This window comes from Symphalangus syndactylus, chromosome 7 (assembly GCF_028878055.3).
Source record: "Symphalangus syndactylus isolate Jambi chromosome 7, NHGRI_mSymSyn1-v2.1_pri, whole genome shotgun sequence".
In the NCBI taxonomy this organism is placed as follows: Eukaryota; Metazoa; Chordata; class Mammalia; order Primates; family Hylobatidae; genus Symphalangus; species Symphalangus syndactylus.
Genome location: NC_072429.2, coordinates 139,598,967 through 139,620,891, shown reverse-complemented (window position 1 = coordinate 139,620,891; position 21,925 = coordinate 139,598,967). Strand labels below are relative to the sequence as shown.

General features: G+C 42.7%; 1 protein-coding gene across 14 annotated transcripts in view; it reads left to right on the top strand.

Annotated features, from left to right (window-relative positions):
- The window catches only part of PTK2 (protein tyrosine kinase 2), a 345,258-nt gene that overhangs the window by 317,974 nt on the left and 5,359 nt on the right, over positions 1-21,925 (top strand). For 10 of the 14 annotated variants that reach the window (XM_063643575.1, XM_055287368.1, XM_055287364.1 and 7 more), the window contains 4 exons: positions 10,241-10,280; positions 11,346-11,452; positions 17,240-17,395; positions 20,657-20,737. In XM_063643575.1, the coding sequence (XP_063499645.1) occupies positions 10,241-10,280; positions 11,346-11,452; positions 17,240-17,395; positions 20,657-20,737 (384 nt within the window). Of the gene's footprint in view, positions 1-10,240; positions 10,281-11,345; positions 11,453-15,950; positions 15,960-17,239; positions 17,396-20,656; positions 20,738-21,925 lie in introns of all 14 variants that reach the window. The other 4 variants (XM_055287361.1, XM_055287389.1, XM_055287378.1 and 1 more) reach the window with 1 other exon arrangement.

The window sequence follows — 21,925 nt, the reverse complement described above, 5'->3', positions numbered from 1 at the left end:
CAGATGTGTTATATAAGGAAATCACATGTTGCAAGGGTTTGTTATACAGATCATCTGGCACCCAGGTGATAAGCATAATACCCGATAGGTAGTGTTTTGATCCTCACCCTCCTCCCACCCTCCTCCCACCCTCCACCCTCAAGTAGGCCCCGGAGTCGGTTGTTCCCTTCATTGTGTCCATGTGTACTCAGTGTTTAGCTCCCATTTATAAGTGAGAACATGTGGTATTGGTTTTCTGTTCCTGTGTTAGTTCACTTAAGATAATGATAATGACCTCTAGCTCCACCCATCTTGCTGCAGAGGAAATGATCTCATTCTTTTTGTGGCTACATAGTATTTCATAGTGTATACATACCACATTTTCTTTATCCAGTCTATCATTGATGGGTATTTAGGTTGATTCCATGACCTTGTCATTGTGAACAGTGCTGTGATGAATATAAGCATGCATGTGTCTTTATGGTAGAAAGATTTATATTCCTTTGGGTGTGTACTCAATAAGGGGATTGCTGGGTCAAATGCTGTTTTAAGTTCTGAGACATCGCCAAACTGCTTTCCACAGTGACCGAAGTAATTTACATTCCCACCAGCAGTGTCTAAGTGTTCTGTTTCTCCACAACCTCGCATCTGTTAATTTTTTGACTTTTAATAATAGACATTCTGACTGGTGTGAGATGGCATCTCATTGTGGTTTTGATTTGCATTTCTCTGATGATTAGTGATATTGGGCATTTTTTCATATGCTTGTTGGCCATGTTTATGTCGTCTTTTGAAAAGTGTCTGTTCATGTCCTTTGCCCACATTTTAATGGGGCTGTTTGGTTTTACTTGTTAATTTGCTTTAAGTTCCTTATAGATGCTGGATATTAGACCTTTGTCAGATGCATAGTTTGCAAATATTTTCTCCCATTCTGTGAGTTGTTTATTCTGCTGTTAGTTCCTTTTGCTGTAAAGAAGCTCTTTAATTAGGTCTCATTTGTAATTTTTTTTTGTTGCAATTGCTTTTGGTGTCCTCATCATGAAATCTTTGCAAGGGCCTATGTCCAGAATAGTATTTCCTAGGTTTTCTTCGAGGGTTTTTATAGTTTTAGGTTTTACATTTAAGTCTTTAATCCATCTTGAGTTGATTTTTGTATATGGTGTAAGGAAGGGACCCAGTTTTATTATTTGGCATATGGCTAGCTGGTTGTCTCAGCACCATTTATTGAATAGGGAGTCCTTTCCCCATTGCTTGTTTTTGCCAACAGTGTCAAAGATCAGATGGTTGTAGGTATGAAGCTTTATTTCTAGGCTCTGTATTCTGTTCTATTGGTCTGTGTGTCTGTTTTTGTACCAGTACCATGATGTTTTGGTTACTGTAGCCTTGTAGTATAGTCTGAAGTCATGTAATGTAAAGTCCTCAGCTTTGTTCTTTTTGCTTAGGATTGCTTTGACTACTCAGGCTCTTTTTTGGTTCCATATGAATTTTACAATAGCTTTTTCTAATTCTGTAAAGCATGTCATTGGTAGTTTGATAGGTACAACATTGAATCTGTAAAGCACTTTGGGCAGTAGGTATGAACATTATAACAATATCAGTTCTTCCTATCCATGAGCATGGAATATTTTTCCATTTGTTTGTGTAATCTCTGATTTCTTTCAGCAGTGTTTTGTAATTCTTATTGTAGAGATCTTTCACCTCCCTGGTTAGCCATATTCCTGGGTATTTTGTGTGTGTGGCTACTGTAAATGGGATTGCATTCTTTTTTTTTTTTTTTTTTTTTTTTGAGACGAAGTCTCGCTCTGTCGCCCAGGCTGGAGTGCAGTGGCGCAATCTCGGCTCACTGTAAGCTCCACCTCCCGGGTTTACGCCATTCTCCTGCCTCAGCCTCTCCAAGTAGCTGGGACTACAGGCGCCCGCCACCACGCCCGGCTAATTTTTTGTATTTTTAGTAGAGATGGGGTTTCACCGTGGTCTCGATCTCCTGACCTCGTGATTCACCCGCCTCGGCCTCCCAAAGTGCTGGGATTACAAGCGTGAGCCACCGCGCCCGGCTGGGATTGCATTCTTGATTCAGCACTCAACTGGATGTTGTTGGTGTAGAGAAATGCTACTGATTTTTGTACATTGATTTTGTACCCTGAAACTTTGCTGAAGTTGTTTATCACAGGAGTCCCCATCTTCCTGGGCCACAGACCGGTATTGGTCCATAGTCTGTTAGGAACTGGGCCACACAGCAGGAGGTGAATGGCAGGCTAGCCAGCATTGATGCCTGAGCTCTTTCTCCTGTCAGGTCAGTGGCAGCATTAGATTCTCATAGGCATGTGAACCCTATTGTGAACTGCACATGTGAGAGATCTAGATTGCACACTCCTTATGAGACTCTAATGCCTGATGATCTGAGATGGAACAGTTTCATCCCAAAACCATCCCCTACCCCATCCCCCGAGTCTGTGGAAAAAAAATTGTTTTCCATTAAACCTGTCCCTGGTGCCAAAATGATTGGGGACTGCTCGTTTATCAGATCTAGGAGCTTTGGGGCCAAGACTATGGCGTTTTCTATGTATAAAGTTATATCATCTACAAACACAGAAGTTTGATCTCTTCTCTTCCTATTTGGATGGCTTTTATTTCTTTGTCTTGCCTGATTGCTCTGCCTAGGACTTCCAGCACTAATGTTGAATAGATAATGGTAAGAGTGGGCATCCTGGTCTTGTTTCAGTTCTTCAGGGGAGTGCTTCCAGCCTTTGCCCATTCATTCAATATGATGTTGGCTGTGGGTTTGTCATAGATGGCTCTTATTATTTTGAGTTATGTTCCTTCATTACCTAGTTTTTTGAGGGTTTTTAACATGAAGTGAGGTTGAATTTTATTGGAAGCTTTTTTTTTTTTTGCATCTGTTGAGATAATCCTGTGGTTTTTGTTTTTAGTTCTGTTTATGTGATGAATCACATTTAATTGATTTTCATATGTTGAACCAACCTTGCATCCCAGGGGTGAAGCCTACATGTTTGTGGTGGATTAGCTTTTTGTTGTGCTGCTGCTGATTCGTTTTGCCAGTATTATGTTGAGGAATTTTGTATCTGTGTTCATCAGGGATATTGGCCTGAAGTTTTCTTTTTTTGTTGTTTCTGCCAGGTTTGGGACTCAGAATGATTCTGGCCTCATAGAATGAGTTAGAGAGGAGTACCTCCTCCTCAATTTTTTGGAATGGTTTTAGTAAGAGTGCCACCAGCTCATCTTTGTACATCTGTTAGAATTCAACTGTGAAGCCATCTGGTCCTGGGCTTTTGGTGGTTGGTAGGCTATCTATTACTGATTGAATTTCAGAGCTCATTATTGGTCTGTTCAGGGATTCTATGTCTTCCTGGCTCAGTCTTGGAAATGTGTATGTGTCCAGGAATTCATCCATATCTTCTAGATTTTCTAGTTCATGTGCATAGAGGTGTTCATAATGTTCTATGATAGTTATATGTATTTTTCTGTGGGGTTGGTGGTAATGTCCCCTTTGTCATTTCTGATTGTATTTATTTGGGTCTACTCTCTTTTTTTAATTAGCTAGTGATCTGTCATTCTTATGTATTCTTTCAAATAACCAATTTCTGGTTTCATTTATCTTTTGTATGGTTTTTCATGTCTCAATTTCATTTAGTTCAGCTCTGATTTTGGTTATTTCTTGTTTTCTGTTAGCTTTGAGGTTGATTTGCTCGTTTTTTTCTAGTTCCTCAAGGTGCGATGTCAGGTTATTAATTTGAGATCTTTTTAACTTTTTGATGTAGATGTTTAGTACTATAAACTTTCCTCTTAACGCTGCCTTAGCTGTGTTCAAGAGATTCTAGTGGTTGTATCTTTGTACTTATTCGTTTCAAAGAATTTCTTGATTTCTGCCTTACCCAGAAGTCATTCAGGAGCAGGTTGTTTAATTTCCACGTAATCATATGGTTTTGAACAATATTCTTAGTACTGATTCTATTTTTATTGTGCTGTGGTCCTAGAATGTGGTTGGTGTGATTTTTTTTTTTTTTTAATTAGCTATACAATTGTTTTATAGCCAATTGTGTGGTTTGTTTTAGAGTATGTACCACGTGCAGGTGAGAAGAATTTATATTCTGTTGTTTAATAAAGGCCTTTTAGTAATAAGCCAAACTCTTTGTGACCTAAAGAATATGTACATCATTTCTCAGCCTTTTGGCTAAGATCAAGTGAAGAAATATATATACATATTAGCCGTTGTTAACACAAGCTGTCATTTGCTAAATTTTTTGTTGTTGTTGTTTTCGTTTTTGTTTTGAGACAGTCTTGCTCTGTCACCCAGAGCTGGAGTGCAGTGGCGTGATAACCTCCGCCTCCCAGTTTCAAGCGATTCTTGTGCCTCGGCCTCCCAAGTAGCTGGGACTACAGGCACGTGCCACCACATCCAGCTAATTTTTGAATTTTTAGTAGAGACAGGGTTTCACGATATTGGCCAGGCTGGTCTCAAACTCCTGACTTCAAGTGATCCGCCTGGCCCATTTGCTAAATTTTTATACTCTTACTACATGGTTGTAAAAGTCTCCAGAGTCACAGAAAATTCGTTCAAGTAAGATTTTTTTCTTCTGGATGTGGCAGGGGGAGAATGCCTGAAATTCTCTTTAAAGAACTAGCTTATGATTATTCCAATTATATTTAACCCATTTATGCCTAGTGTTCCATTATTGGAACGCTAAGCTTGTGAGAGTTATTTATATCCTACTGCTCAAGGTCATCGCCAGTGTCTTGATTTTTCCACACCAAAAAATTTGCAGCCTCCAGCATAAATAGGTTAAAGCCTGCTAGAAATAGGACTTATTTTCACACAATTCTCACTCCTTAACGTTTTGGGACCAACTGCTTGTTATGCATTAGTCTCTTCAACATAAGGAAGCAGCCAGTTTGGGGTTGGTTGGCTCTTGTTTTTCTAGTTCCTCAGGGTGTGATGTTAGGTTATTAATTTGAGAATTTGAGTAATTTGAGATCTTTTTTTTTTTTTTTTTTTTTGAGACGGAGTCTCGCTCTGTCACCTAGGCTGGAGTGCAGTGGCAGGATCTCGGCTCACTGCATCTTCTGCCTACCAGGCTCAAGAGACTCTCCTGCTTCAGCCTCCCAAGTAGCTGGGATTACAGCCACCCCCCTAATTTTTGTATTTTTAGTAGAGGCAGGGTTTCACCATGTTGGCCAGGCTCGTCTTGAACTCCTGACCTCCAGTGATCCACCCACCTTGGCCTCCCAAAGTGCTGGGATTACAGGCGTGAGCCACCGTGCCCAGCTGAATTTAAGGTTTTCTTAATCTTACTAATTTGAGCAAACTAACGCCAAATTTCCATCAGCAGATGTCTGTTGAAGCTAAATGCAGATTTCCTTAAACATTTGCTGTGCCTGTCAGGTAGCAGACTTACGGAGTTAAAGTTTTACCCTAATAAGGGTGAAACTACTGAGTTGACTTCTAGTCACGTGTGTATGCAACTGTCAACACTTACCTTAAAATCTTGCAAACATTTTTTTCTATATAAAATAGCACCCAGTCGGGCACCGTGGCTGACATTCTTTAGTCCATGAGCAAGAAGGTTGTATTATCAGCCATTTAACATTCCCGTACACTGAGCTCCTTCCTTGTATTGAAGAGACAAATGCATAAAAAGCAGTTGGTCCTAAATTGTTAAGAAGGAGTGAGAATCGGTGTGAAAATAAGTCCTATTTCACACGGTGTGAAAATAAGTCCTAGCTATTTAGAACATTGCCAATATGAAATTTGTTAGATAAGGAAAATTATTTGTGTTCCAGTGTGTGGCCCACAGAAGGTACTCAGAAAAAAATGTAAATTTGTTAATTAATCAAACCTGGATAGAAGGATTATGCAGAACTGCTTTATTAATAAGAACTTGTGGCCAGGAGCGATGGCTCACGCCTGTAATCCTAGCACTTTCGGAGGCCGAGGCAGGTGGATCACCTGAGGTCAGGAGTTCGAGACCAGCCTGGCCAACATGGTAAAACCCCGTCTCTACTAAAAATACAAAAAAGTTAGCCAGGTGTGGTAGAGGGTACCTGTAATCCCAGCTACTCAGAAGGCTGAGGCAGGAGAATCACTTGAACCCGGGAGGCGGAGGTTGCAGTGAGCCGAGATTGTGCCATTGGAATTCAGCCTGAGCCAAAAGAGCAAAACTCTGTCTTAGAAAAAAAGAACTTGGGCCGGGCGCGGTGGCTCACGCCTGTAATCCCAGCACTTTGGGAGGCCGAAGCGGGCGGATCACGAGGTCAGGAGATCGAGACCATCCTGGCTAACACGGTGAAACCCCGTCTCTACTAAAAATACAAAAATTAGCTGGGCGTGGTGGTGGGCGCCTGTAGTCCCAACTACTCAGGAGGCTGAGGCAGGAGAATGGCGTGAACCCGGGAGGCGGAGCTTGCAGTGAGCTGAGATCACGCCACTGCACTCCAGCCTGGGTGACAGCGAGACTCAGTCTCAAAAAAAAAAAAAAAAAAAAAAAAAAGATAAAAAGAACTTCTAAGACAATCAGATGACACTTGATGGGCCCACCTAAGATCTCAGTTTGCTTTGTGCCAGGTGGAGGCAATAGTAAGAGTGCTTAGTGCTAACTGAGGACCTGGCTTAGTACTACAAGGTGCTGTGTCGCATCACTCTTGACACATCGGGTACGGTGGTCATCCACATTTCACAAATGAGTGGACAAGGACTCAGAGAAAACTTGCCTAAGTGCCCCCATTTATGCACATGTAGCCAGCCTTGCTCAACAGACTTCACTGCCTTCCTGGGGACTGTTAACACGCTATGACCATTTCTGTTTTTTTTCCCTTTTGTGCTTTCCTAAAGATGATAATTTGGTTTTGGCCCCATTTTGTGAAACACTCCAGCTTTAACACTTTTAGAAATGTGCCACGGCTTCAGGGAGAACCCTTTGACTAGAAAGCCATGTAGATTATAAATGGATGTGAACTAGTTAGTAAACATTAATAACTGGCTAGTGGAAAATTGATCCCATCAGTGTGCGTAAAAAGTAAAAATTTATTTAGACTTTAATACACAGGTTGACAGCATGTTCATTTTGTGATGACAACCTAGTTGTTTTATTAGGTAAGTGTTATTAGCCTCAGTTTACAAATGGAAAAACCAAAGCCCCTAACAGCTCTGCAACTTTTCCAAAGTAAACAGCTGGTTCCACACAGAACCATGCACGAGGCCTAGCTCCCCACACTCATACTGTCAGACTTCTGAAGCAGTCTCTCCTTTTCTGTACCTGAGTACCCGAGCAGGTTGTATGTGAGCACACATTGGCTAGATTACTCCAGGATGTTCTGAGAATAGAATTTTCTAGTTCATTAAACTTTGTTACCCGAGTATCAACCAGAAAGTTCTTTGTATTTTTAAACCTTTTAAAATGAGCATGGGGCCAGGCGCGGTGGCTCACGCCTGCAATCACAGTACTTTGGGAGGCCGAGGCGAGCAGATCACCTGAGATCAGGAGTTCAAGACCAGCCTGGCCCACGTAGTGAAACCCTGTCTCTACTAAAAATACAAAAATTACCCAGGCATGGTGATGCACACCGGTAATCCCAGCTACTTGGGAGGCTGAGGCAGGAGAATCACTTGAACCTGGGTGGCAGAGGTTGCAGTGAGCCAAGATGGTGCCACTGCACTCCAGCCTGGGCAACAGAGTGAGACTCCGTCACTCACTTAATCAATCAGTCAATACCAAAAAACCTGTAGTTCCTCTCCTTCTATCCCAGCCATCTCCTTTCTTTGTGGGACACAGCTTCTCCTAACAGAACACAGAATATACTAATACATGTTCATTGTTTATTATCTGTCTCCTTCCACTGCATTGTCAGCTGTTTGCTCCCCAGGCAGGATCTTTGTTTTATACCTAGAACAGTGCTAGAACAAAGCAGGTGTTCAATAACTGTTCATTGAACAAATAAATGATATGAAAGTGATATATAAAGTAGAAAGTGCTACACAAAAATAAGTTGATACGGTATCATTCTTCATACCTTCAAGCTGTGAGACTTTTTGCAAGTCTTTAAAATCAGAGGTGTTAAATGACATGTTGAAAACAACTTGATTGTGTGAGGGAGGAACAATTTTAATTTTGTGTGCTATTTTTATAGCACTTGTAAAGAAGTGGATCTCTTTTCAATAGAAAGTTAAGCACCTTAAGTTGTATCTGGTAGCCAGTTCATTATTTTAAAGTAAGCAAGAAAAGTCTTTCTTTTCAGAAGTAGAACATAGTTCCAAAAAGATTTTTTTCCAGGTAGTTAGCCTCAGAAAGACTATTTTAAATGCAGTTTCAAGTATGACAACTTGAAGGAGAACTGGTGTTAAGTGAAACTTTATCCTGTGCCTGGGACAGAAGTTCTGGGGTGTGGTTTGGCTTCTCTGGCTTGGCCTAGAACTGATGGAGGTATAGCAACAGGTCCTGACACACACAGTACTTTGGGGATGGTGACAATGTAGGCCCATGGGAATCTACACACCCAGTGCTACCAAGCCCCTTTCCATCATTGTTCTGGTTGTACCTGTTTTTGTGATAAGGATAGTTGGGAGGCCAGGCAGGAGAGGATGCAGACACTGGGAAGTCCTGGGATTTTAAACCCTTTAGAGGTCAACTGGAGACATCCATGTAAGAACATTTCAAATTTTTTTTATTTGTATAAATTTAAGGGGTGTAAGTGCAGTTTTTTTACGTGGATATATTGCATAGTGGTGAAGCCTGGGCTTTTAGTATAACCATCACACAAATAGTGTACATTATACCCATTAAGTAATTTTTTGTTTTTGAGATGGAGTCTCCCTCTGTTGCCCAGGCTGGAGTGCAGTGACGCGATCTCAGCTCACTGCAATTTCTGCCCCCTCCAGGTTCAAGCAATTCTTCTGCTTCAGCCTCCCAAGTAGCTGGGATTACAGGCACACACCACTACGCCTGGCTTTTTTTTTTTTTTTTTTTTTTTTTTTTTTTTTTTTTTTTTTTTTTTTTTAGTAGAGACGGGGTTTCACCATGTTAGCCAGGATGGTCTCGACCTCCTGACCTCGTGATCCGCCCACCTCAGCCTCCCAAAGTGCTGGGATTACAGGCGTGAGCCACTGCGCCTGGCGCCATTAAGTAATGTCTTAACACTGTTCCCCCCACCCCTTCCCCACCCCCACCCCCACCGACCCCGGCAACTCTTCCAAGTCCCTAGTGACTATTCCACATTCTTAGGTACGTGTGTACGCATTATTTAGCTCCTACTTATGAGAACATGCAGGATTTGATTTTCTGTTTGTAAGTTGTTTCACCTAAGATAATGGCCTACACATTACTGCATCCATCCCCACTGCTGCAAAAGACAGGAATATTTATTTATTTATTTATTTGAGACAGAGTCTTGTTCTGTTGCCCAGGCTGGAGTGCCAGTGGCACGATCTTGGCTCACTGCAACCTCTGCCTCCTGGGTTCAAGCAGTTCTCCTGCCTCAACCTCCCAGGTAACTGGGATTACACGCATGTACCACTACGCTCAGCTAATTTTTGTGTTTTTAGTAGAGACAAGGTTTTGCCATGTTGGCCAGGCTGGTCTTGAACTCCTGACCTAAGGTTATCGCCCATTTTGACCTCCCAGAGTGCTGGTGTTACAGGGATGAGCCACCGTGCCCAGCCAATTATATTTTTTGTGGTTAAATAGTATTCCATTGTATACATATACCACATTTTTTTTATCCAGACATTCATTGTTGGACACTTAGGTTGATTCTGTATCTTGGATATTGGGAGTAGTGCCATGATAAACATAGCAGTGCAGGTATCTTTTTGATACAATGATTTGGTTTCCTTTGGGCATATATGCAGTCATGGGATTGCTGGATCGAATGGTAGTTCTATTTTGAGTTCTTTGATAAGTAGTTCTATTTTGAGTTTTTCAAGTTTATTTTCCATAGAGGTTGTACTAATTTACATTCTCCTCAGCTGTGTAAGAACATTTTAAATGGGTTATGACCACTATGTTTGTGGTTCCAGAGTGTCCCATGCTTGCTTCTCTCACAGCCCTTTCCACACATCCTGTTGGCGTCATTTGCTTATTTGCCTGATCCCCCATCCCAACTGAGACCTTATGCAGAACCCTGTTTTGTTCATTTTGATCCCCAGAATCTAGCCTAGAGGTTCAAGGGGGTGGATAGACAGAGTGGGAGAGAGAGGTCATTACCCAATTGTATATACCAGTGCATTGACTGAACTTTTCTTTTCCCACAGATTGGAAACCAACATATATATCAGCCTGTGGGTAAACCAGGTAAAGAAGAAAAGAATTGGGCGGAAAGAAGTTAGTTTAATTTGATGAAAGCAGGTTTTGAATGTATATGGTGTCGTAGCTTTGGAGTACCCTCATGATTAATTTTTCCTCTACAGACCACAGCAAGTACAATGTTTACCACATTCAGCTCATTACTAGAGTATTGGGAAAAAGAATTTGTTGGTATAATGCATCAGAAATACTTCCTTAGTGTTGCAGTGAGCCGAGATCACGCCACTGCACTCCAGCCTGGGCGACAGAGCAACACTTGGTCTCAAAAAAAAAAAAACAGAAATGCCTCCTTAGAATGCAAGATGAGTGTCTTTTATAAGAACAGCAGTAGGCATTTATTTAGAAGTGGTTTCTTTCCTTTTTTTTTTTTTTTTTTTTTGGATACAGAGTCTTACTGTGTCACCCAGGCTGGAGTGTAGTGGTACAATCTCAGCTCACTGCAACCTCCCGGGTTCAAGCAAATCTCCTGCCTCAGCCTCCCGAGTAGCTGGGACTATGGTGCACACCGTCATGCCTGGCTAAAATTTTTTTTCTTTCCTTTTCTTTTTTTTTTTTTTTTTTTTTTTAATTTTAGTAGAGATGGGGTTTCACCATGTTGCCCAGGCTGGTCTTGAACTCCTGAGGTCAGGCATCTACCCGCCTCAGCCTCGCAAAGTGCTAGGGGTTACAGGCGTGAGCCACTGTGCTAAGCCTTCTTTCTCTTTTTTTTTATTTTTTTGAGACAGAGTTTTGTTCTTGTTGCCTAGGCTAGAGTGCAGCGGTGCGATCTCAGCTCACCGCAACCTCCACCTCCTGGGTTCAAGCGATTCTCCTGCCTCAGCCTCCTGAGTAGCTGGGATTACAGGCATGTGCCACCACACCTGGCTAATTTTGTATTTTTAGTAGAGATGGGGTTTCTCCATGTTGGTCAGGCTGATCTCGAACTCCTGACCTCAGGTGATCTGCCTGCTTTGGCCTCCCAAAGTGCTGAGATTATAGGCATGAGCCACTGCCCCCAGCCTCTTAATCTTTCTTAACGCACATGACTTAATGGGAATCATTCTCTCTCACCAGATCCTGCAGCTCCACCAAAGAAACCGCCTCGCCCTGGAGCTCCCGGTCATCTGGGAAGCCTTGCCAGCCTCAGCAGCCCTGCTGACAGCTACAACGAGGGTGTCAAGGTGGGCATCTGAGCCTATGCAGCACCTTCTGCTTGCGGGATTTGTGGTGTCCCCTAGTTCTCAGTTGACAGTGTTCATGTCATAGAGTGGAGTTGGTGCTGAAAATAGAACAGTGCAGAGTGGAACTGCAGTGAGACCCAGGAGTCAATTGGTCTGGTTCTGAACCCCTCTGAGAGTCAGGGAGAAGCTTTATGCAAACATTTTCTTTTCCATTTTCCTCTCAGTGTAATAGATTTTAGGAACTCAGTCAGATTCTGATTTTCTACATACATCTTCCTCTAATCAGACAGAATGTCTTCTTTAGAACAAAGTGCCAAGATTGTTTCTGGTTTTAAAAATTAATTAAACCAGGATGCTTGGGGTAAGTGAGGACTTCTGTAGGCTCCAAGTTTGTAAGTGTGGCTTCATGGAAGACTTATTTATTTTCCGTTTAAAGTTAGAATTGGGTTTGTAAAAGCAATGTATGCTGAGTAGAGCCATCCTCAAACCAAGGGGAGTGTTTGACTCAGGCACAAACAACCACAAGCTTCTGAGTTCGGCAGTCAGAAGTCAGGTGCAGCCTGCCCCGAGGGGTGCCAGCTGTAACTGTTGGTGCCTGTGACTCTGCTGAGTCCCCACCAGCCCTCACCGAGTGCTGGAGCCACTAGAGCAGCAGCCCTCCTCCCTGAGAGATCTGACGGAGGAGGCTCTTCTTTTCTAGCCTGTGTCCTGTAAGGAGATGGGATCTTTTTACTTTCCACTTAAAATGACAAATTACCTCTCAGAATAGACCCTATTTCTCAATTCTCATATACCTTTTATTCACATTTTAATATCTCTAAAATTGGGATGGTGTTTTGGTTTAATTGGCAGCATTTTTTTTTTCTTTCTTAGTGGTTCATTAAAAAATGATGCATCTTGGGCTGGGTGCGGTGGCTCATGCCTGTAATCCCAGCATTTCAGGAGGCCAAGACGGGCGGATCACGAGGTCAGGAGTTCAAGACCAGCCTGGCCAACATAGTGAAACCCCATCTCTACTAAAAATACAAAAAAATTAGCTGGGCGTGGTGGCACATGCCTATAATCCCAGCTACTCGGGTGGCTGAGGCAGGAGAATTGCTTGAACCCAGGAGGCGGAGGTTGCAATGAGCCGAGATCATGCCATTGCACTCCAGCCTGGGTGACAGAGCAAGATTCCGTCTTGAGGTTAAAAAAAAAAAAAAAAAAGATGCATCTTACAGTGGAAGACATTTTAAAAGCCGAAAAATATCATATCAGGTTAAGATAAACTTTGCTTTACCAATAACCACCATTTATTGACTGTCGTCCCTTTAACAAGTCCTGTGGCAGTCCTTTTTCATGTATTATCAGTTCTCATGTCAACCTCACAGGATTGGTGGTGGTATCATTTCTCAGATGACCAAGTCTCACAGAGATTAAGCAGTTTGTTCAAGGTTACACAGCCTCCACATAGCTGAGCTGTGCTTGGCCACAGGCTTGACTGAGCACATACTTGACTCAAAGGCACTCGCCTGCAAAGCTGAAGCTTCATTAGATTTAGATACATGGTTGTCTTCTCAGAGTCATCAGAAAGTTAATCCAGGGTAAGAAAAAATGTCATCTCCAGGCCCAGAGGGATAGCCTGCAGCTTAGAGGGCACAGGTTTGCCAGTGTTCATTGAGGAGGTGACCAGAGGGTGAATGGGCAGCCACTGACACAAACTAGCCTGCTCTCTGTGGCCATAGTGAAAGTACCAACTGGGCTAGGGATGCCTCTGCCCTTAGGGTTGGTGCCCAGAGTTCATGCCAGCGGCTTGTAAGTGCCTGGGAATCAGGAACTTCCTCAGTTCACCAGGCCTCCAATCCCCAGGATGCCTCCTGACAGTTCTGTTAAAGACACACTGAGTCTTCTCCAGGGAAAACTGAGGAAGGACACACCTTTCCCAATATTGGCTTCTTTCAATAAATTTCTAAAAAGGAGCCAGACATGGCGGCACACCCCATAGTCCCAGCTACTCAGGAGGCTGTGGCAGGAGGATCACTTCAGCCCAGAAGTTTGAATCTGGCCTATGCAACATAGTGAGACCCCATCTCTTTAAAAAAAGAAAAGGGGACAGAATGAGATTAATGAATTATTTATTTTCATAAGCCAAAAGAACAGACTTTCAAAATGGCTTGTATTACAATGAAAAACCAACTTTAGAGGTAGATCGGTACCACCTTAGAATTCTGACATCGTTATGAAACATGTTTCACAGCTGGAATAACATAATCAATACATATAATTAGGATAGGGTATGAAGCAAATTGAAATCTTGAAAATAATATGTGTACTTAAAATATATTAAGATTGCCGCCCCCCGCCCCCCTGAGACAGTCTCGCTCTGTTGCCAGGCTGGAGTGCAGTGGCGTGATCTTGGCTCACTGCAAGCTCCACCTCCCGGGTTCACGCCATTCTCCTGCCTCAGCCTCCCGCCTCATCCTCCCAAGTTGGCTGGGACTACAGGCACCTGCCACCATGCCCGTCTAATTTTTTTTTTTTTTTTTGGTAATTTTAGTAGAGACGGGGTTTCACCATGTTAGCCAGGATGGTCTCGATCTCCTGACCTTGTGATCCGCCTGCCTTGGCCTCCCAAAGTGCTGGGATTACAGGCATGAGCCACCACACCCGGCCTAAGTAGATTTTCAAATAATGTGTAATATACACCTCTGTTTCTTCATTGTCTGCTTGGTAGAGGTCATTGAATCCATCCTAAAAGAACAGTATTGTTCTAATACCGCAATGCAGCTAGGCACAGTGGCTCACACCTGTAATTCCAACACTTTGAGAGGCCAAGGCAGGTGGATTGCTTGAGACCAAGAGTACCAGACCAGCCTGGCCAACATGGCAAAACCCCATCTCTACTAAAAATACAAACATTAGTCGTGCATAGTAGTGTGACCCTATAATTCCAGCTGCTCAGGGGGCTGAGGCACAAGAATCGCTGGAATCCAGGAGGTGGTGGTTGTGGTGAGCTGAGATCACACTACTGCACTCCAGCCTGGGCGACAGAGCGAGATTCTGCCTAAAAAAAACTAATACTAAAATACTTACCTTTATGTATAACTAAAATAATTCATCCAAATAACAGGCAAAATCAGTCTCAATTTTTCCTAGGTAGCACTGCATTTTGATTCTTAACTGAGTTTTTGTAAGCATCAACCTAAGTGGTTGGAATTGGCTACATCTATAGAGGGTTTATCAACTGCCTGCCAAGGAGCTTCCAAGTTGTCAAGCTCCAGAAAATAGAAAACCATTAGGATGTCTTTCCAAACAGCTTTTCCTTCTGGAATGTCACTGTGAATGGTCCCTAGAAGCATTATGACAGTGCCCCTCTACCACAAGAATTGAGCAAAGGGTAAAGTTTTACAAAAGAACAGAAGCTTTAAACAGGTTACAACCTCCCTAGAATTATAGAATTGTCTATTTCTTCTTGATGAAACACCCTGTGGCCCCCTCCTCAAGAAGCCCTGTTGATACAGTTTGAACTGGCACATCCTATGAAGTTAAACAGAAGACCACATTGTGACTCTCAGTGCAGAAAGTAAAATACAGGAAGTCATCTCTTGGAAATGATGTGGTTATAGTAGGATAGCCCTGGCTTGAGCTTTAGAGAAAACACATTAAATAAAACTGCTCAGTTTAAAGTAGTAGAACCTAATCATAAGAATCAGCTCGAAAAAGGGGTTTCTGTTCTACTTTGTCTTTAAAATAAAATAAGCTCCCAATGTCTCTCTTTTTTTTTTTTTTTTTTTTTTTGAGACTCAGTGTTGCTCTGTTGCCCAGGCTGGAGTACAGTGACACAATCTCAGCTCACTGCAACCTCCGCCTCCCAGGTTCAAATGACTCTCCTGCCTCAGCCTCCCAAGTAGCTGGGATTACAGGGCTGCACTATCATTACCCAGCTAATTTTTGTATTTTTAGTAGAGACCGGGTTTCACCATGTTGGCCAGGCTGGGCCTAATATCTTTAAACTCAGCCCCAAGTCAGGAATCTTTATGATAACATTATGGCTAGGTGATGAAGTAGATCTCAAAGATGTTGAGGGGCCAGGCTCAGGAATTGAGGCTGCTGCAGTTTCTCCTGTATCTATGAGAATTCAGATGGGCAGTTTTCAGTAATTAAAACCATATGTCCTCCTCCTACTTTCTTTTTGAAGAGCCCTCATTCTGTTGATCTTGCACTGCTGCTGGATTGTTCCTCGGGCTTTGCATGTTCCCTGCATTTGTTTTGTAACTGAGCATGGTGCATGGCAGACCTCTCTATGCAGTGTGCTGGGGCAGTGAGCAGGTGGCACAGTAGCCACACCCTGGCAACAGTGAGTGAGAGCTGGTGGGCAGGCTTGGAAACTAGCTCCTTTTTGTTCTGCTCATGTGTTTTTATGGGGGATTTGTCTGATGCCTTTATTAATATTGTTTTTCTTTTTTCCCTTTCTCTGATAAATTCTTTTAACTTTTCCTCACCTTCCGTTCGACAATAGCCATGGAGGGTAAGCACATCGTGTCTTTGTGTGTCTGTCCAGCTCTCTCTATCATACCCGGCTCTCTGCATGTAACTTTGGACTGGAAAGCAGGAAGCCCAAGTGGGAGGGCACTTCGGCCTGGTTTGTCACCTCATGACTGACAGATGCCAAAAGCAGTGTTTATATATGCAAAAGAATGAGACATGTACATCTTTGCAGTAAATGAATTATTCTTGTGCTTTTCTATCTCATACCCAGACTTTGGAACAACCAAGAATGAATCTGTTCCAGATTACTTGGGCAAAAGCATCCAAGGGTTCAGAAATGGGAACTTATATTTAGACTGAGCACTGGCATCAGGTTCATGATTGAACTATATGTACTACAAGTTAGTCTTTTTTAAAAAGTGTATACACACACACACACACACACACCATTTTATGCCTGGTATAATTCTAACCAGTTGGAATTTTTAAATACTGCTGAAGATTTCCCTAAGGCCCTCATGTTATTCCACCATCAGTGCTCAAGTTATCTTAGTAACATTTGTTGATGTCTCTTCTGTACCCAGGCCCTAGGTGGACATTGTTACATCTTGGCCTCATCTTCCCTGATCACAGTTGCCCGGGTGAGATTGCTGAGGCTTTATAAGCGTAGGCCCAGGTGCTTTCCAGCAGTCAGCACAGAGCTGGCTGAAACCAGGGTCTCGGGCAGGGAGGCTCCTAGCGACACCACTGCTGCTTTGACTTCAGTCCCAACCTGCAAACAGATGCTATCCCCTTAAAGTGCATTTATGTGTCAGCTTTTTATAATTGTACAAAGAGCATGTTTCCATTAGGCGGCTGAGGGCAGCTAAGCTGAGCCATACCGCTTTCACTGCAGAATTCAAACTAAGTGGAAATCCTTATAGTCTTCATGTAGAATGTTTGACTCTTTAGCCAAATAGGTAATTTTGTCTAAAGTTCAGTAAATCCTTAGGTGGATTATTATCTTGTGGTAAATGATTTTGGGGTGAGGGGACATCAAATCACGTCTCTGAAAGAATCTGGAGTTTTTAGTATAATATGTATGATTCCATCTCATTTCCTTTAACTGAGCTCAAAGTTAGAAAAAAAATACTGCCTAATTTGTCACTTGGAGGAATTACTTTACCGTCATTCTCAATCTGAACTATATCCCGTACACACAAAATCAATGACCTTCTGCAATCTGCTTTGATCTCTTGTAAAGACCCTCTCTAGCTTGATTGTGGTGATCTCACGCCATCTGCTGGAGAGCAGAAAAATGACTGGCTTCTGTGTTGTCAGCTTCAGCCCCAGGAAATCAGCCCCCCTCCTACTGCCAACCTGGACCGGTCGAATGATAAGGTGTATGAGAATGTGACAGGCCTGGTGAAAGCTGTCATCGAGATGTCCAGTAAAATCCAGCCAGCCCCACCAGAGGAGTACGTCCCTATGGTGAAGGTAAAATACAGTCATTTTGTGTACTGGCAAAAATGTTCTTATTTCCTGTAAGCTGTGGTGCCAGTTGATAGATGTCTCTAGGTCCCCCTGCCCCACCAAAGTCAGAACTGATGCTTTAGAAGCTCTTCACGAAGGCATCATACAGTGACAATGTTAGTGAGAACCGCAGTTATTCTGAATTGCTGTTCCTATCTTGTTGTCTTCTGTCAGTAAACACTAGGATGGGAGTGTCTTGAAGCAGTACACTCTTTTAATAATTACCGCTCGCACATAAAGTCTGCAGTGAAAGAGAAAGCTGCAAAAGTATGCTTACAGTATGATGCCATTTATGTAAACTTGAAAAACATGCAAAATAATCCTGTGTAAGACTTAGGGAGATGTGGTTACGTTGTTAGAGTGCAAAGACAAGTAGAGGAATGATCATTATCAAATTCAGATTCCACACCTGTAAGGAGGAGCCAGCTGAAGAAAGGCATATTGGGAGGATTTATCTGGGTTGTTTTCTTAAGCTAAGGGTTGGCTATGTGAGTGTTCATTGAATTTTCTTTTAAAAAGAGTAAAAATAAATAAAAATATCATGCCAGTAAACTAATGTTTTCCAAATTGTGTTCAATGGAGTGGGATCCTAGCAGACAGTGACAGGTGTTCTGTGAAAAAGGACACTAGGGGCTGAGTGCAGTGCCTCATGCCCATAATCCTAGCACTTTGGGAGGCTGAGGCAGGCAGATCACTTGAGGTCAGAAGTTCAAGACCAGCCTGGCCAACATGGTGAAACCCCATCTCTCAAAAAAAAAAAAAAAGAGAGAGAAAGAAAAAGAAAGAAAGAGGACACTAGGTCCAAGGAAAGTCAGCAATGGCTCCTTTTAAAGAGTACAGACTGGCATGTTGGTTGCACAGAGGTGTCCTCCAGTTCAGAGAGTGTGGTCAAACTTTGCTCTAAGCCAGTATTTCTGAAACATACTCCAACATACTTTCTTTTCATTGTAGTAAAATACACATAACATAAACTACCATCTTAACCATTTTTAAGCATACATTTCAGAGGCATTAGGTACATTCACAATGTTGTGCCACCATCAGCACCATCCACTTCCATAACCCTTCCCTTGCAAAACTGAAACTCTGTGCATTTGAAACAACCCTCCTCTTTTCCCCTCCCCCAGCCCCAGCAACCTCCATCCTACTTGCTATTTCTATGAATTGACTACCCTAGGTACCGCTTATAAGTGGAATCATACTGTATTTGTCTTTTTGTGATGGATTTATTTCACTCAGCGTAGTATCTCAGAGTACATCCATGTTGTAGCATGTGTCAGAATTTTCTTCCTTTTTAGGGCAGAGTAATATTCCACTGTATGTTCACACCACATTTTGTTTGTTTACTGAACCATCACAGGATACTTGGGTTGCTTCCACCTTTCAGTTATCATGAAGAATGCTGCTATGAACATGGATATACAAATATCTTTTTGAGACCCTGTTTTCACTTCTTTGGAGTGTATACTCAGAATTGCTGGATCACTGATAATTCTATTTTTAATTTTTTGAGGAGCCACCATTCTGTTTTTCACAGCGGCTGCACCATCTTACATTCCCTCCAGTAGTGCACAAGGGTTCCAGTTTCTCCATATTCTCACCAAAACATGTTATTTTCTGGGGGGTTATTTTGAAGCTTAGGGTTTTGTGTGTGTGTTTTAAAAAATAATTGTCATCCTAATGGATGTGAAGTGTATCTAAGTGTGATTTTGATTTGCGTACAGGTCTTGAACATCTGTTAGCTTTGAGCGTTTGTGTATCTTTTTTGGAAAAACGTCAAGTTTTTGTTTTTTTGGCCTGTTTTTTAAATCATACTGTATTTTGTTGTTGAGTTATAGAATCCTACAATTGTTGTTGTTGGGTTTTTTGTTTTGTTTGAGATGGAGTCTCATTCTGTCACCCAGGCTCCCAGGCTGGAGTGCAGTGGCACGATCTTGGTTCACTGCAACCCCTGCCTCCCAGGTTCAAGCAATTCCCCTGCCTCAGCCTCCCGAGTAGCTGGGACTACAGGCATGCACCACCACACCTGGCTTATTTTTGTATTTTTAGTAGAGACGGGGTTTCACACTGTTGGCCAAGCTGGTCTCAAACTCCTGACCTCAGGTGATCTGCCTGCCTTGGCCTTCCAAAGTGCTGGAGTTACAGGCACGAGCCACTGTGCCTGGCCCCTACAACTGTTTTTTAGTATACCTATTAGCAATCTTTGCAACAGCTTCTTATAAACCATCAATGTGGAAAAAGCTGCTTGAAAGTTCTAATGTTTCATGGAAAGCACAGTTAATCCATTCTGGTTCACTTTTCTTAAGTGTATCACATAACAGTTTTAACCAAAGTTCTTAAGGAGGAACTTGCATGAACCCACAGCTAAGTTTAAACAACTCAACAGTAGATGAAACCATTCAGAATTTTGTACATACTAAGATTTTATATGGTGATTTTATAGACACTATTTTTTTAACCATATTACTTTGGCCAAATGACATTCTTTTTGTATGTTGATCCAATTATAAGTAACTATCATTTTCTTACTGGTTTTATTCATATTACATGTAATTTGATGTCTTAGTCATTACATTATTTGATCCTCATAAGGATGACAGTATTGAAAATTTGAAGTTTAAAATTATTTGTTTTAAATCATAGTTAGACCCTTTTCGCTGCAACTCGGAAGTGGCAGGGAGGAGTGTTTCTGCTCAGTGTGCATAATAGATGAAGCCTGAGATTCAGAATGGGGTCCAAAGCAAGGCTGCCCCCTGGCATCCAGGGCAGAGGTGTCATCTCTGGCCAGCCTCATGAGGTGTTTGAAAGTACCTGGGTGAGAACACATTCGGTGAACACACTTGGGGAAAGGTGCTACTATTTATCCTAACCTGTGTTGGCAGGGTTGGCATGTTGGAGCCAGGAGGGTGGTATAATCTGCTTGGAAGCAGTAGATGAGGAAAAAAAAAATCCTGCTTTCCACCCTCAGCATCTGTGTGACTTTTCTTACGTGAACTACTGTTCTTCAACCCACTCCTTAGGGTATTAGAGCAATGAATAGTCAGATCTAAATCTTTTGGGAGAAAAAGGAGCCTCATAACTTACAAGATAGGGCTCAGCACTGAGAAAAAGAAATACAGAAATTTGCCTTGAAACTTGTGGAAAGGAAATAAAAAAATATATAACTGAAAGGCATAAAAATCCTTTGTGTGTGTTCTAATATTGGTTGTGATTCTTGTCTGTTAGGAAGTCGGCTTGGCCCTGAGGACGTTATTGGCCACTGTGGATGAGACCATTCCCCTCCTACCAGCCAGCACCCACCGAGAGGTAGGGCACAATCTTCCCCTTACAGCCCTCTGTGACAGCACTGGGCAGGGACACATTCAGGGATGCCTGTGGTGCTGAAGGGAGCTCCTCAGTCTGTGGCCAGCAGAGGCATCAACTGCCCTACAAGCGATGACCTTCCCTCTAACACTGGCCCCAACCAGGACTGGGCTGTTCATTCTAGGGCATAGGGGTGGTGTGGAGCAGTGGCCACTCAAGTTCCAGATCCTGGGTTTTCCTGCTGCTAGTCCACTGCAGAGCCACTGTGCGAGGTCCTCATCTGAGCTACAAGTGGCTCTGAGCAGTGGACGAGGAAGGCACATGGGAAACTGCTGCTGGTGCCGTGAACCTTAAAGGTAGAGGAGTGCTGATATGAATGGGGCGGGCATTGTGCGTGGTCTACTTCCTCGAATTCTCCTTAAAAATAGTTGAGCTTGCAAATGATCCTGGTTTTCCATTTCAAGTAGTAATATACAAAATTTCTTTTAGGCCAGGCAGGTAGCTCATGCCTGTAATCCCAACACTTTGGGAGGCCAAGGCAGGAGGATGGCTTGAGGCCTGGATTTCAAGACAACATAGTGAGACCCTATCTCTACCAAAAAATTAATAAATAAAATTATTGTCTTAAAAAATTCCAGGCCAGGTGCAGTGGCTCACACCTGTAATCTCAGCACTTTGGGAGGCTGAGGCGGACAGATCATGAGGTCAAGAGATCGAGACCATCGTGGCCAACATGATGAAACTCCATCTCTACTAAAAATACAAAAAGTAGCTGGGCATGGTGGCACGTGCCTATAGTCCTAGCTACTTGGGAGGCTGAGACAGGAGAATGACTTGAACCCACGAGGTGGAGGTTGCAGTGAGCCGAGATCATGCCATTGTACTCCAGCCTGTGACAGAGTGAGACTCCATCTGAAAAAAAAAAAAAAAAAGTCATTTTAAATTAATAAATGTCTTTTAAGAAGCTTCTTAAGGGCTGAATGTGGTGGCTCACCTCTGTAATCCCAACACTTTGGGCGGCCGAGACAAGAGGATGACTTAAAGCCAGTTTATGACCAGCCTGGGCAACAAAGCAAGACTCTGTCTCTACAAAAAATTTTTAAAAATTAGCTGTGTGCAATAGCTACTCAGGAGGCTGAAGCGGGATGATTGCTTGAGCCCAGGAGTTTCAGGCTGCAGTGAGCTAGGATC